The sequence below is a fragment of the Triplophysa rosa genome, linkage group LG16 (assembly GCF_024868665.1).
Source record: "Triplophysa rosa linkage group LG16, Trosa_1v2, whole genome shotgun sequence".
Taxonomy (NCBI): domain Eukaryota; kingdom Metazoa; phylum Chordata; class Actinopteri; order Cypriniformes; family Nemacheilidae; genus Triplophysa; species Triplophysa rosa.
This window is the reverse complement of record NC_079905.1, coordinates 7,249,831-7,266,375: the sequence shown is the minus strand read 5'-3', so window position 1 is coordinate 7,266,375 and position 16,545 is coordinate 7,249,831. Positions and strand designations below refer to the sequence as shown.

Sequence of the window (16,545 nt, the reverse complement as noted above, 5' to 3'; positions counted from 1 at the left end):
GAGATTTTTAGAGAAACTCCTTTTATTCAAAGTTATATATTTTATATTTTTTATATCCTAATCGACAAGATTTCATATTTTTTTTTCCAGCAGTTATTCATAAACAATACAAGTTTTGTTTTGTGTAAAAGTTAAAGCATTTATAAGGACTGCATTGTTCACGTCAGGACTCACAGTATGTGTTCACAGTACAGGTGTCTGAGAACTTCCCAGTTTGACCTGCTTTGATTCCTGTCTCAATCTCTTCCACTACTGGTCAAAACAAAGTATCACACTCCCGGCCGGGTCTAGATCTAGGTCACAGAGGTGCTCGCAGCGTGTGAGGGTGGGGGGGATGTGTAATTGGGTTGACACCAGATTGCTCATTAAGAGCCCATCCAAGCAAAAGTCCATTGGTGTGTTTTGCAATGATCCAACCATCTGTTTTTTACTCCATTTTTACTCCATTCAGATTGTCTAAGGACATCCTTTGTCTGCCGGAGGTGTTGATGCATACGTTTGGTTTGCTGTGGTTAGAACGCTTCCAGTGTCCCAATTGGATCACTTCTGACTAATCCTGAAAGTCACATGATTGAAGGCAGATGCTGATTGGTTAGTCTGTGATGCTCAAAAGTCTAAAACAGCTCAGCGTGGTCAGTTTAGGTAACAGTGGTGAACTGAGAGGAGTGTCTCAAAGATCAGAAGAGATTTTCTGTTGAAAGGTTGTTTGGACTTTATGTAAACCGAAGAGGATGACAGAGTGAACGGGAAGCAGTGAAGCAGCCATGACCTAACCAAAGATACCGAGGATGGAACAGCTCAATGAATGTCAAGTGAGTTCAGACTTTTTCATGGATTGTTTATTTTGGGTTTATGGATAGAAAGCGAATGATTTTGACATCCAGTGTTGAGGGAAAGATGTCTGTAGCTCTTTTACTCTGTAGCAGTGAGACTGACTTGTGTCAATGTTGTTGATTGTGGGATAATTGGATAAAGTTCTAGGATTTTGTGAATGGCTCTAGTTCATTAACTCGACATTGGCAAGCTATGATGGTTCACTTAAACTTTCATAGATTTTTGTTGGGAATAAGTAGGCAATTGGTTAAAATGACAATAACTTGTGATATTTTAAGTGTATTGTATTTCAATCTCGTATACCACCCATTTTATTGCCATGGCAACGACAATGCTTGTTTGTATGTACACATTCATACATCTTCCATTTCTTTGCCTTAGTAATATAATGCTTGTATGAGGCTATTTTTTACTTTTATTTTAAAATGATTTATAATCAAGTGCATTAAATAGTTTGATATGAATTATATTTGACACCGCATTACTGCGGTTCGGTGTAACCCAGTGTGATTATTTAAGTGTCTGTTTATTTCTTGAGAGGAAGTCTTTCACCTTTCAGTGTATTTATGTCTCGTACTAACCCACAGTGCTTGCTGAAAATACAAGAGTTAGTTTATTACGTACTTGTTGTGTTTAGTACGTTTTAGAACCGAGTGAAAATGTGTATGCCTAAATATATATTTTGTGTGTCTTTTTAAGATCTTTGATTAACAAATACCAGACAACCAAAGCAACACAAACCAAAGGAGAATATACCAAACAACAGAAAGACACAAGACGAAAAGATAAATTGAGAAGAAAGACCGAGATTGATCGAAACAAAATGAAGTTGGAGACATCTTTGCAAGACATGAACAACTGGAGGGAGGTAAACTTCGCCCTGAACTGCACCTATATTGTCCACGACCAAGCGTCCGAACCCAGCTTTGGTCTGCCGAGGGCCATGACCTCCATACCTCGGAATCTCACCTTTCAGTACAGTGCAGACAACCAGGTACAGTTTTCATCCCTCTCCTGTTACATTTCCAGCTCCATTATTGCAACAGATGTTCTTTAAATGGTTAGTCATCATTTAACAGACACTTGTTACCCAAACCAGCTTGTGAAACAGTTTACTTACTGGAGGGGAGTTTTTCGGATTCAATTCATAACAAAAGAGTACCAGGACACCTCCATTTTTTTGGACATGTACCTTTTTGTTTTGTCCACAGACTAGATTAGTTTAAATATCCTTTCATTAGGTGGGTTTGTTCAATCAAAGTAAACCAAAATAAATCAAAAACTTCTTGTACACAATGTTATGCTGCTGTGAGGCTCACATAAGGTGTGGTTCAGTAGGTCAGTGTGGCGATGACACAGTCATTTCCATGTCGGGGTGATAAAAGGGCCCGTCAGGTTTAATGGCCCCAAACAGCCTAATCACAATTAACTCTTTTTCTCTCTCACTCCTTTATCTCTCTGAAATGCACACACTCACTCTTACTTACTCGGGCACACATTGTGGGAGAGCTTTGTCTGTTTGTCCATGTATTTTGGTTTGTTTGTGTGTGTGTATACACTTGTATAAAAGTCCAAGTTGTTAAATACCTCACATTGTTTTGGGGGTAGAACGAATTAAGGTTACTTTTTTCCTCTTTGTTTTATTTTCTTTTTCTCTTGTTCACACACATACATTTAACTGTGTCATTCTTCACTGCTTCCTGTGGTTTCTGAAATGCCCCACCTCATGTTTCATGCACTTTATGCTATTCTGTTCTGTCCTGTGCATGATCCAATTTCCCTTCACAGGTGAAAGTCAGTTCCTCTTTTACACTCTTCTGCTCTTTTTTTATAATTTATCATGCTGAAGGTGTGAAATTGCGGTCATCAGCTTAGAGAGGATGCTGACTTCCACATATGCACACTCTTTTATTTTGCATGTGAAACTAAATGTGCCAAGATTCAGACAACTGAACCAAAGCATTTTTTTGCACATTTACTCGAGACTTTTTCACAGTGCGTTTATAAATAACACATTTCTATGAAAACTATTTTTTTTTTGATGAACTGCTGATATCAGTTTATCAATATTTAAAATAACAGATTTATGAATGATTTGCACAGACGGCTATATCTTGCAGACCGAGCGGACTAGCCTTTTCTCTTCCTCTTTTTTTTCTGTCTTTTTTTTTGTTCCTGTTCATTCGCTCATCTTTTCCCACGCATGCCCCACTTTTTTCTCAGACGGACCTAAAAACAACAATGCCCTTGAATGCAAAAACAAACTTCCTGTTGTGAAGGGACATGTCAAAAATACATTGATACATTCACGTTCATTGTAACCCACTTAAACTATCAACAGTGGCTTTTTCTTAATCAGAACGCTGGCTGAAATTGAGAAATAGGCTAATACAAGATGAATTACACACTTCCCATTTCTGAGCAAAGCTATTCCTCGTGCGTCCCATCCACGCTGCTGATTCTCTGAAAAGCTTTGCTCTTACGCTCTTAATGGCTTAAGTAATAGACAGGAAAACCCACATCCTTTGAGTGTGTCAGTTCCTGGAGGGCCCCAGAATCCGGCAAACTTTTTTATTGGAAGAAAGAAGGGGGGAAGGAAGAATTTTGGGACATTGGAAGGCTAGTCTCGGTTGTGACTAGGCTGCTAGTCATAAGCCGCGTAGTTTCTGTGATACATGCGTACACATTCCAAAGTTTCTATACTTGTAAATACTTATAGCTGTTGTAATGCGTTTTTAGAGAGCAATGACAGTAAATAAATGACACTGCAATTTAGAGAAGAAAAGAAAGTGAAATTGTATGTACAGAACTATTATTCTATTAAAAAATACTACATACGGTACTTTATAAAATACTATATACATTTTTATTCTAAATATATATATATATAGACCCTAACCCTAATATATGTTAGGGTTAAAGGGGAGCACGTGGCAGATGGGGTTATCTGTGACGGGGAAGGACATACACTTCTAGAAGCCAAGGGAAGTAGGTTAAGCTTGACTGATTAACTTTCGTTTGGACTGAGGCTCCTGAAGATCCTTGGACAGCTTGGGGGGTTGGTGAGGTGGGGTTCATGTTTAGATGGAGCCTGGGGTGGCATCGTTGCGTTGGTTTTGTCAACGGGTGACATTGATTCCTCTTCCCCTCTCTTACTCAATAAACACTCTGTAAGCGGTTAATCACTCAAGACCAACCAATTAGTCACGCAACACTAGCAACACACAATTCCACTGTCACAGCAGCTCTCATCTCCAGCCACCGACCGTCCCTTTTTATCCTTTATCACTTTATCTACTACTTGTTACATAGCATTTCATCCTAGGCTACTAAGTCTAGTTTTAACCAATAAAAAGTTGTTGAAATGGGACTTTAAGTGGACTTTTCAGTCGTAGCCCTAAAATAGGCCCGATTACATTTATGGGCTAAAAAACTAAATGCAAGTAGTGGCTGACCCCCAAGCCACAAGGTGACCTATATTGACCTATAGATTATAGCCATGTTTTCTGCTTGAGCATCGAGAGTTGACCACCTGCTCCATCCACTAATTCTTCTGTTTTTCTGTGCTTTTTTGTCTTTTTATCCCTGCACGCTCCCTCCTCCTCCATCATAATTGTAGTAAATTTGTCAATACTACACAACGTTTGGCCAGCAGGGTCATGGGAATCAAGGGTAACAGAGGGCACCCGTTTCTTTCGAGATCTGGTTCCAAGTAGAGCAGGGAACGTTTACGTCCCTTAACTCATTAACCCGCAAAGAGCATTACCTCGGGTTACCTGTTGGTAGTCTCCAACCAGCCGTGCCTCACTAATCTCACAAAATGCACTTCCTGTTTAAGTGGACACCGTTGGTTGACATGTGTCACTGTTTACTCCCACAGGTGATTGGTGTGTTCAGCAAAGAGTACATACCTCAGGGTACACGATTTGGGCCCTTACAAGGCGTCATCTACACCAAAGACAACGTGCCCCCTCAGTCCAACAGGAAATACTTTTGGAGGGTAAGTGATTTCATTGCTGATGTAATCTATGAGGGACAATCCTTCTTATGAGAGCAAAGTTGTCAGACCGGCCATGAATGACTTTCCAAAGAAATTAAATGGAAACAAGCAGGAAGTACATTAATTCATGCTTAAAATAATACCAGTACACGTTCACTTTTCCATGTCAACCGGTTTTCTTTCATGTTTACCTCAGAAGCTTTATTTGCCATTGTAAATGAGTTCTTTGGAATTTTTTGAGGGGGCGCTCTTAGAATCGGCATTAACCATTAACATTAACAATAAATAAATATACACATCCACATAAGACCCCATGCTAAACAAGACTTTTTTTTACTTCACTGGCTGAGAAGTCAAGCTTTTTGGAAAATACAGAGGAAGCCCTGAGAGACGTTATCCTGTTTGTTGTAGACTTTTGCTTTGCTCTCATACTACGGTTTACTCAGCAGAAGTGACTGAGCATACGCATTGCAAAACCCTCTCAAAAAAACACAAACGATAGCGCAAGGCTTTGGTTTGCGGCCAGATTTTAGAGAAGTCAGATTCCTGCGCAGACAGGCGAAGATTGACACGCACATCACTTTCTTTTCTGTCGTGGTGCATGCTTGTAAGCCGTTACATTTCTGCTGTCATATCAGCACGCATCTAAATGAACTTCAGTCCTTTTTATCTCCTTGCCAAGGTCGCTAGATATTGTGTGTGTTTTTGTTTATGTGTGTGGGTGTGCACGTGTGGCAGCACACGCGTGTTTGCAAGCGCTTGCTCGCCGTAGGTACATGCAATTGTGTGTGTGTCACGGTGGGTTTTCCTCTGAGTCCCTTCCTTTCTCTGTTTCCTGTAAATCCATATAGACTTCCTGTTGGCATTGAACCGATAATGCTTCAGATGTCACATGACTTAAATGCAGGTAGATGAATCTTGGGAGGTTGTCAATGAGGGTGAAAGTGTGTTTGTATACGAGTCTTCAAGGGTGTAACAGTGCGTTTTAGATAGTGGACCTATACATGCCCTGGCAAGTCAAAGCAGTGAATTCCCCCACATACAAACAAGAGCTAGAAAGTGGAGAAAGGGGGCGGGAGAGTAAGCGTGTGACAGGCAGCATGTGTAAAAGGTTTCGTGTCTGCCGCTTTATAAAGGCTGACATCACTGACACAGAGTTACTCACACATCTGATTCGGTACAAGCCACACACACATACACACTTTCACAAGCAAGAAGACAGAGAGGAGTTGATTTGAACAGCTGTTGGAAGAGCGTTCTGTTCATGGCAGAGGTGAAAAATCATTTATAACAACTTTCTGAAACTGGGCGTCACTAAATTTTATACTGTATATATATATATATATATATATATATATATGTATGAAATATATATATTTGTATATATTGTATATATATTGAAATATTAAAAGGGTTTTTTATATATATAACAAACCCTTTTAATATTTCAGCTGAATTTATTACTGTTAATTCTGACATCTGCTGATCAAATAAGAAGTGCGTAAATGTTATTTCTCTTTCTCTCCATTTAGATTTACAGTGGTGGCCAGCTACACCACTTCATTGATGGCTACGATGTGCAGCGTAGTAACTGGATGCGGTACGTCAACCCAGCACGCTCGCTGGCCGAACAGAACCTGGTGGCCTGTCAGAACGGCCAGGAAATCTTCTTCTACACCATCCAGCCGGTGGAGCCGAAAGAAGAACTGCTGGTTTGGTACAGTCCTGAGTTCTCCCAGAGACTGTGCGGCCGGCCAGAGCAACCAGTCAGCCTGAAGCCAAGTGAGTCACCTGTTCTGGGATTATCCCACATTATTTGGTATTGGGATGGAATGAGGAGTTATTTTGTAGATGGTGAGATGTTTGGGAATGCTTGGATGGAGTGGTGGAAAGCGATTTGTGTTTATGTTCTTATGTGTTGTCCTTCTAACACCATCTCTCTTCCCCCTCTCTTCCCGTCACTTTTCACTGTAAATTTCAGTTAACTAAAATTTAAAATGTACTGTTATACTTACATTTATTATTGAAACGTTATCAGATTATTTCAACAAAATTCATATTTTTTGTTTATTTTAGGTAAAAGTTACAAACACAGTAATAAGTAAGCTGAGTAGATACTATTGATTGATGCGTTCAGTAAATAGACACAAATAGTTGTTTATTTATAATTTCACATTGTTATATATCATAATGATGATTATTATTTATCACATTACGATATATATCCTAATAATGAAAACATTATACCATGTTGGCTGTCTTCTTTGTCTTCCACCAGCATATCTTCTTTTCTCATGAAATTTCTCTTTCACTCTCTTTTAACCGCTCTCTCTTTTTCTTTTTTGAGACAATGGTATTAGTCACCTTAACTACCTTTGTATTTTGCCCCTCCTGTGTACACTCATTGGAGTGTGATCTGAATCTGCGGCTGTTATCTTTCCACGAATCAGTTAATTTCTGTGAAGGAACAGTGAATTGCTTTAATGGCGTTATCTGAAGATCATTGAGTTTTGGGTCAACCTCAGTTCCTGATGTCGATCTTAAAATGGTTTAATCTTGAATCTGTTGGATCTTCTGGAAAATACAGCTTAAAGCAGTTATATACTAGTTGTACATTGTGTTTTGTTAAACATATATATCGCAGTGTGTGTGTGTGTGCGTGCGTGTGTGTGTGTGTGTGTGTGTGTGTGTGTGTACAGTATATATACTGTATGTTATGATCAACAATGATCATTAGACACTCTAAGGGTTCCCAAGCAATGAAAGTGACTGTAAATGAAACTGTTTGTGTATGAATGTGTAGGGGGGATGTGGGTACATGTTTGTGACTGCGTGTGTGTGCATGTGTGTGTGTGCGTGTGTGTGTGTGCATGTGCGTGTGCGTGCATGTGTGCGTCCGTCTGTGTGTGTATGACATGCAGTTGACTGTCTGGATAGAGCTGCGTATGGAGTCATCTTGTTTTTTTATCACATTGATTCAATCTCACAGTGACACTGTGCTATTTCCTGTCTCATTCATTCCTCCGACTTGTGTGCGTCTTTGCGTTCTGTACGTGCATTTCTGTTGGCTATTGTTATATAAGGACAATTACCTGAGTCATGTTGACACACACGCACAGGTCTCGAGACGTCTTAGTGATGCTTTCACTTAACAATTACACCTTATTGTCAAATTTCCCTCAGTAGGAAACCTTACACCGTGAAGCTTTTTTTTTATTCTGTCAAGTTCTATATCATCTATATGCTAAAAATAAACAATACGTTTTAAACAATAAGAATTACAAAACCATCGTGAGGTGAGACAGATATAATATATAATTGATTGTAAGACTAGCTCCTCCTGATAAAAGTAACATTTTTTCTTAGAGTCGCTGTTCTTCAAATATCATGGTAGGAAATGCCTAACTAGCCGATGCCTGTAAATGGCACATCAAATTGGTTCACACCATGTTTGAGGAACCAAGCTTTGACCACAGGGGTAATAATATGTTTGTGTAATCTTCCCACTCTGATGTGACACATTGGTGCATCTTAGCTCTCTCCATGAAACGGCAGGTTTTGTCTGAGTCACAGCAAAGGTTCCTGAAAGTGCCTAGCTGTTGTGGCTTTCTTTTTACAATCTCTATAGCGAAAGGAGAGTAATAATCGGACCTTATCTCAATTCCCTGTATAACAGTCGGTAACAGTGGCGTCGTCAGATTTTTTCACATGGCCGAAGACATCTGCTGTTCGGGTGACTCAGAGCAGTTTCTGAGTGAGAAGTTCAGTCGTCACTGGAGGCTCCTTTCTTCCCATACATACACATGCCCCTCCGCCTCATAAACATACCCACACCCACACTCCAAACACCCACACGGTTGTAATCTAGGTGCTACGTGAAAACAGTACTATCTGTATGTCAAACAGAAACTAGTCTTCATATCTTCTGCCTGTCAGCTTTAAACAGAAAGACCTGCCATTTACCATAAGTGAGTTTCTGAGGGGGAAGGTTATGAGTAGGTGTATGACAGACTTACAGGCAGATTCGATTTGCGATAAAAAAAATCAAGTAAAATGTGGTCCAAACAACGAAACGTATAGTTTGTGTCACACACAAAACGTATAGTTTGTGTCACGCAAAGGTTAATGGTTTCTCATCGATTGAAACTACTTCACACTTTGCAATGTTATGACATTTTATTCTCTCTGTCCCTATTTTTCAGAGCACATGCCGGATATCGCGTACGAGTATCACAAGCAGCCACTACCTCAGTACTACCCGAAACAACCCCCCAGCCCGTACAAACTTCAGAGCGAGGGAGAGGACGATGAGGTGGACGAAAAGATTGACGTCGAGGTTATTGAAAGGGACACGCCACCCGACACGCCAGACGAGCAAATCATAGATTGCAGCGCAAAGATCCTCAAAGCAGTTCCACCAGGGCTTGTGCATTCTCCACATCTAAGTCAAAAGGAGCTGAACAAGAGCGCTCATCCGTACCCAACACTCTCCCCACCACATGATCTCCACCTACATGGCCTCTATCGTCATCGGGAGGGTTTGATCTCACACCCTTCCTTGCCCTCACCGAGACCTCTGCATGCTCCCTATCACCTTTTATCACCGTACAACCCGCATTATCCCCGTTTGCTTCTGCCTCCATATTCCCCACCCTTCCCCTCCGTGTTGCCCTCGAAAGGGTACAATAGCTTTTTGGGTACTGATGGCTTACCCTATTCCTCCATACCCCAACCTGGCCTGCTACCTGTTACTTTGCCCTATCCCACCCCACTTCATGGAGGTCTGAAGGAGAGAATCCCAAACACACCACCGCAAGGAGCTCCGGCAACTCCTGAACTCTCCCCTCAGCCGAAGCACTCCCCCCAGCAGACCTCGCTGAAGCCTCTTTCAAAATGCGAGGAGGCCATAAACCTCAGCGTGTCATCGCCCAGGAGCGCATCACCCACGTCCTCCCCCTCTCCATCGGCCCCTGGGTACAAATCTCTCCCGTACCCACTCAAGAAACAAAATGGGAAAATCAAATATGAATGCAACGTCTGTATGAAAACATTCGGACAGCTATCCAACCTCAAAGTAAGTCTTGTTGAATCTTGTTCTTGTTCATTCGTTATAGTGTTTGTCTTGAATCTGACTAAAGTGTATGAATTTATGTTTAAGGTGCACTTGAGGGTCCACAGTGGCGAAAGGCCATTCCAGTGTAACTTGTGTAAAAAGAGCTTTACCCAGTTAGCCCATCTCCAGAAACATCACCTGGTCCACACAGGAGAGAAACCACACGAGTGCCAGGTAAAATGTGTTCCTTTGCTGTAAAAAAAATCTGTAAAAAGACAAGCGATAGCATGACAGCTGTACCCTTTAAACACAATGACGCACACCTACAACATTGCTTATCGCCCGTAGAACCTTCACCTCGTCACTCCTGTTTCCTTTAAGAGACGTGCTTTGTTGAACAGTAACTAAAAAGGGTGTGACAGTGGCGTCAGCCTGTGCTATTCATTCATCTTGACCACTGAAAAGAAAACAGTGCTTTAATGTAAAAACACGTCTGGCTCTCTGTCTACATACCAAAGTGACAACAAGGCAATTATTAAAGACGTCGTCTCTGTTTCTTGTTATCCTTTGAGGGTATATACACAAGTTTCAAAATGTGCGCTGCCAACACAGTTTTTGAGATGTTTTCCTTGTCCACATTGAAACATGCTTGTGTAAACGTGTACAACTTGAAGTGTTTACGTATTTTAGTATCACTTAACAATATAGGTATGCCATAATGATTACATCACACCGAATACAACACATGACTGTGTCACGACTGAAAGGTGCTTTGTGTGTAATATTTAGGAGGATCTACTGACAGAAATGCAATATAATATACTGTACATAACTATGTCTTCAGAGGTGTATAAAGACTTTACATAATGAAGCGTTGTGTTTTTATTACCTTAGAATGAGCTATTTCTATGTTCATACACTGCGGGTTCCCTTGAATGGAATTCGCCATAAACAGACAAACTGCTCTACAGAGCGCGTTTCGTAAATACGTTATCTCTTTCGACAAAGAAGCGAAAATGTGACGACATCTTAGTTCTGTGAGAGCCGCCGTAGTGCTTCGAAAGGGAGGGGGTGGAGTGAGCCGTTGGTTGCAATTCGCAACCTCACCGCTAGATGCCGCTAAAATCTCCACATTGCTCTTTTAATAAGAAGAAGATGCATTTGTATTGTTTTACTGAAATATACAATCTTCTCTTTTGATTCTCCACAGGTGTGTCACAAACGCTTCAGCAGCACTAGTAACCTGAAGACCCACCTGCGTCTGCACTCTGGCGAAAAGCCCTATCAGTGCAAGCTGTGTGGGGTGAAATTCACCCAATACATCCACCTCAAACTCCACCGACGGCTGCACAGCTCTCGCGACCGACCCCACTGCTGCCAGGCCTGCTCCAGAGGCTTCATCCATCTCTTCTCCCTGCATCTTCATCAGCGCTCGGGCTGCTGTACGGCCTCCAGTCCCGAAATCCCACAGCTGAGACGTGGGGCAGAGCTGGTGGAGCAGTTCGATGCCAGTCACGAGGCTGAGGCCCTGCCTGAGACCGCTGGAGAAAGTGAGGTGGATGCCGCTTTGGAAAAATGGCTGGCCAGAAGTTTGGAAAGTGGTGAAGGGAAGGAGGACTATGGGGTCCTCAAAGGATTCGCAGCGGCGCCACGAGGGGTGACCGCTGTGGGGCATCACCAGGAGAGAGCCAGTGTAGTACACTTCAACCATCGGTCTTCTGTTAAGACTGAGGAGGAGTAGATGTGGGAGAAATATAGCTTTTCAGCCAATTGCTATCTATGCACAGGGCATTCCCTAGGAGACACCAAAAAGCCAAAGGGGTAAGAATCTGAGAGAGGACGAGTAAACCAAGCCAATGAGAGCCGCACCAAACAAATAGTGTTTCCAAAGACTTGAGGAATGTGTGAAGTCGTTGAACTTCTACACTCTGTTTTAGAATGAAGATGTGATTATAGTGTCTTTCATACATCTGTAAACATCTGTTTATGTGTGTTTGTCTTAACTTATTATTGTTGAAGTTTTCTTGTCAAGCACAATATCAAATTTGATCAAGTTTTGTATTTGTATACTTTTGTATGTTTGGCTTACTGATTCGTACGTTCTTTGGAACATCTTCCTGTTTAAAATTGGGATTCTCAGGAATAATGCATCGATCCCATTATGGACAGTATGTGAGGGTCCCAACGGACCAGATATTTTCCCCATCAATGCCAAGTGTAAATTGAGTATGTGTGCATGGTTCTGTCTGTTGATGTGAACCAGTGTGTTGACTCAAAAGTTTTGTTTTCAAAAATTGTTGCTTTTGAACCCATTTTTTTAAGAACTTGCCTCACTTTTTATTTAATATTTAAAAGAAATATTATTTTGTTTTAGTATATTTTGATACTCTTTTGTGTCTACCAATGTTTACTGTTGTTTCTTTAATCCGAACGAGTATTTTTAGCACTATGAAAATATCCCAATCAATGTAGCTGGATTATAACTGAATAATTTAGGATGAAGATTGCAATAAATCTTTACAAACTACAGACACAACAGTACCTCAGTCAAAAAGAAATGTAATTGATAGCTTCATATTGTATGCTCTTTTAATTTATTTGATGTCAGCACTGGAAAAGCAGGAACTAGATCCAATTGCTGGATGATTCTTGACCATAACAGGCTGCTCTATAAACACGGTTCTTTCTCTGTACAGTTTTTGTTTTGTTATGTTAGTTTATCGTTGACTCCGTCTAAAAGATGTTGACACTTTATATGTGAGAACCTATTTTTGACAAACTTTTATAATGTAGCACATTAAACGTTACTTCTCGAACTCTCTGCTATGGTGTTGATGACCTCACTGCATCAATAGAATGAAGTTTTGACACCCACACACTCATACAACACCCATCAGACTTGTTCTTTTGAAAGTCCCACACGAAGCAGGCCTCTGTGGTCGCATTTCTAGAAAGTAGAGGAACTGAAATTGTTACTCATTGGCTAAGGCGGGCACAGAAATGCCCACCGTCACATGAAACGCTGTTGTTCATTTGGACATAAACACGTTTATCTACACTTAGCATGAATTAAGTTTTGTCAAATTCAGTTTCATCTGTGAAATATTTTCTCAGACATGAGAAAGTAAAGTGTGGCATGATGAACACATGCATGTTAGTAAAACGAGATAAGGCACTTACAGTAAGAAATGGCTCATGTTCTCTCGGAGTACCTATGTGTTTCCTTTTATCACAACCTTCCCTCAAAACACACGCACATGACGGGGGAGTCCCACACACCTCCGGGTAGAGAGAGAGAGAGCGAGAGAGAGCAAGAGACTACAGGCAAGAGATAAAAAGAGAGAGTATGCGGTGTAGACATCTGTCGTTAACAGCATGTCAAACCACCGCTTTGAATACACCTTAGAAGTTGCAAGAGGCCCTTTATGGCCGAAAGGTGACAGAAGCATGTGAAAACATACCACAGAAAAAGAAAGAGTGGAAACTGACTTGCTGTAAATGACATGTATTGAGTGTGTGACTGTGACATGCATTGCCTTCCTGTGTAGATTTAAACATTATGCGTTCAGTAATTGCTAGGAAGTGATTCTCTGAAGCGCAAAACCTTAGTTCCTGCCTAAAGCCAGAGCTGACTAATGCAGTTTAAATTATAAAACCAAACTTTTAATAATAAAAAATATTGCATTAGGTAGATATACAGTAAAAGAAAAGCAAATTCCAAGTAAAACAGACAAACTAAACTGTGAACACAAAACCTATCAACTACTTTTTCCTTGTTTTTCAAAACATCTTCTTTTGTGTTCTGTGGAATAAAGAAAGTCATGCAGGTTTAAAATGACAACAGGGTGAGTAAATTATGAAAAATTTTGTTTTGAAGATGAGCTATTCCTTTAAGTGGCAAAACATTATAGTTTTACAAAGCACAAAACAAGTTTTTCAACTAAAAGTCTGCAATTGATAATTAAGTTAAAATAACTTCCTTTTATGTAACATTACTAGACTTTTAGCCAAACGTTGTTCTGTTGTCTTATTCATAACCCATTTGGTGAGCTGTAATTATATCACTACAAAAGAATTGAAAGTAGAACCGTGCGCTACCTTTCCAATGAATTAAAGACTTACAGAAAAGTCACATTCAAAGATTAGTTGCATGCAATTCGGGGCAAGGAAACATAAACTCATCTCTGCCTTATCGCTTCTATCTTGGTAAGCTTTTAAAAAGTGTGGAATTCCTTTGAAGGTTTTTTAGATGGCCTTTGATTTGTGTCCAGGTAACATTTGAGTCAATAAGCGCTGTTAAATCATAAAGCAATCATTTTGGTTTGTGGAAACCAAATGTGGATAATACACATGTGTCTTTTTAGTCAAATACACACGTAACACTACATTGCACTTTTCTTTTCCTTTCGCCAACTTCCACTCAAAACCCTTTTCCACACTTACAGTATGTGCAATAAAAAGATGATCACATTACAAATTGATTCACATTTGCCCTATTAAGTGTTCACTTTATTCACATTATTTTGCTATAAATAGTTTCAAGGCTTCAAATGTATCACTGGCACATCCTTAATACCCAGTTTAAAGAGACAATTCACCCCAAGATGATAATTTTGTCTTTATTTATTCACCCTCGTCATTCAAGTCCCCAGAACCAAATGTTGTTTTTTAAAATGTTGTTTTGGGTTTTCTGGTTACATTGGGGGTGAATAGAAGGACACAAAAGTGTTACATACAATAATGGTTACAAGTACAAAATACAAGTTACATACTCCATGGCCCGGTTTCACAGACAAGGCTTAAGACTAGTCCCAGACTAAAATGAATGTGTCACCTGTCTTAAATGATTATAACTTGCCCAGAAATATCTTAAAATATATAAGTGCCATTGTTTTGTCTCGAGATGCACACCAGTAATGTATTTTTCTAAGGCATTTTTATAAAAGCGACATAAATATCTTAATCTAACTAAGGCATTTTCCTGGTTAAAGCTAAACTGTGTCTGTGAAACCGGGCCCATGTGTCTTGTGCTATATAAGTGTCCTTAAGGCATACATGTGGTTTGGTGACAGAAAAGACAAGTAAATCTAATCCACTATTTGAATGAAGAATTACAGAGGGGTGAATAAATCATAAATCATTTTTGGGTGAACTATCCCTTTAAGATCCGTCACTGAATTCCAGATAACTGTGCATGCCCTTACTGTGTATCTTGATTTGTAACATTGAAAGGGTAGAGTGACTGACAGTGTTTCTACATTCTTTTTCGTTTAAATGGTATTAGGATTATCAATGTGTAATCTGATCATATTTGTAAAATAACCACAGAGTATAAACACTCAAATGCACATGCAGGATTTCTGTGCTTTGAGTCCTGTTATGACACTACAATGTCTCAACTTTACAATCATTGTAAACCTTTCTGTTTCTGTTTTTCCTCCACATGCAAAACACAAGTAATGTACCAGGCCTGCCACTTTCACAATCACTCCTCAATTTGGACTTTAGCCAGAGGTCTGATGTTCCATGTGAAAATCTGATATTACATTATCCATATTTTTGGAGCTTTGGTGTCCCGAAGCTTTAAAAAGTTATCTTGCCCGAGCACCCACTTTGTGTGCTTTTGTTTTACTACTTTATTAAAAGGTGACAAACCTTCTCCATAAACTTGTGCATTGTAATTTGAATTTTATTGAATTTTATTGCTGTAATCATTTACATTACATTTAAAGGATACGTTTAAAGCAGTTTAAGTGAATTGACATTCAGCAGGTTCACTGGAAGCCAAACCCATGATAAATGTGGTGCCTCACCATAAATCAAAGCATGAGGTTGACAGATATTAATGAGGCATTGTAGGTGGCACATGTTCAGGTGCACCTGCTGCTTGCATAAATCTAATTTCTAGACGGCTGTATTAGAAAACCTAAGCCTTGCACGGCACTGTAATGCCATCACTAATTAACCTAAAATAAAAATGTACGTTAAGACAAATAAACAAATATTTACTGTGGAGATATTTACTGTGGAGATTTGATGGAGTTTCATTTAAGTTTAAACTTAGTCTCAGATGTTTTGCCTAAAATTGCTTAGGAGAAATAGAAACAACTGAGACAATTGTTAAAATACATTAAGAGTATGGAGGCGCAAAATTGAATGTTGATTTAATAGAGAAAATATTTTCACTTTTGGTAGGCTATATTTGATAAGTTCGTATTGACAGGCCAAGTAGCCCATTCCAACAGCTCCAACAAAATATAACAATTTTCCATTTAAGTGGAATTTTTATTACCCTTTTATGAATGCTACCATTATACATCATTGGTTTAGAATGTCAGTCACCTATGGTGTAACAAAAAAGCACATCACTGAACTCATGATAACTGGACCATGAAGTTAGAATCTTACATGAAATTTGCCATATAGGCCTAATCTATTTTTAAAGGTCTGGACATGCCCTGTCTTGTCAAATGAGCAATATTGTTCTGCTTTTCTCGTTACAGACGTACAAAACATACTCATGAAGTTTACAAATACACTCTATTTGAATGAGTAAATAAAATAGATGGAGTGGAATTTTGACATTGAGTACGCCGGAAGGACAGCGGGCGCCATCTTCTGGTTGAAATTATTTTCGGCGCGAGCCACACGGTGGATA

The 16,545-nt window shown here is 39.8% G+C and overlaps 1 protein-coding gene across 2 annotated transcripts; it reads left to right on the top strand.

Annotated features, from left to right (window-relative positions):
- Nucleotides 1-662: 662 nt before the first annotated feature.
- Nucleotides 663-12,698, top strand: prdm1b (PR domain containing 1b, with ZNF domain). Of its 2 annotated transcripts, XM_057355731.1 has the most exons (7): nt 663-812; nt 1,534-1,828; nt 4,715-4,834; nt 6,367-6,616; nt 9,037-9,908; nt 9,993-10,121; nt 11,098-12,698. In XM_057355731.1, the coding sequence occupies exons 1-7, from the start codon at nt 802-804 to the stop codon at nt 11,626-11,628; spliced, it is 2,208 nt and encodes a 735-aa protein (XP_057211714.1). In that variant the 5' UTR covers nt 663-801; the 3' UTR covers nt 11,629-12,698. The 2 variants fall into 2 exon arrangements, with proteins under 2 accessions (XP_057211714.1, XP_057211715.1); XM_057355732.1 differs by lacking the exons at nt 663-812; nt 1,534-1,828; nt 4,715-4,834 and adding an exon at nt 6,005-6,107.
- Nucleotides 12,699-16,545: the final 3,847 nt, after the last annotated feature.

What these genes read in the sequence shown, in the direction of transcription:
- prdm1b (XM_057355731.1), top strand. An exon ending in ACCAGTCAGCCTGAAGCCAA is followed by an intron (nt 6,617 to 9,036) that starts GTGAGTCACCTG and finishes CCTATTTTTCAG; the next exon opens with AGCACATGCCGGATATCGCG. An exon ending in AGAAACCACACGAGTGCCAG is followed by an intron (nt 10,122 to 11,097) that starts GTAAAATGTGTT and finishes GATTCTCCACAG; the next exon opens with GTGTGTCACAAACGCTTCAG.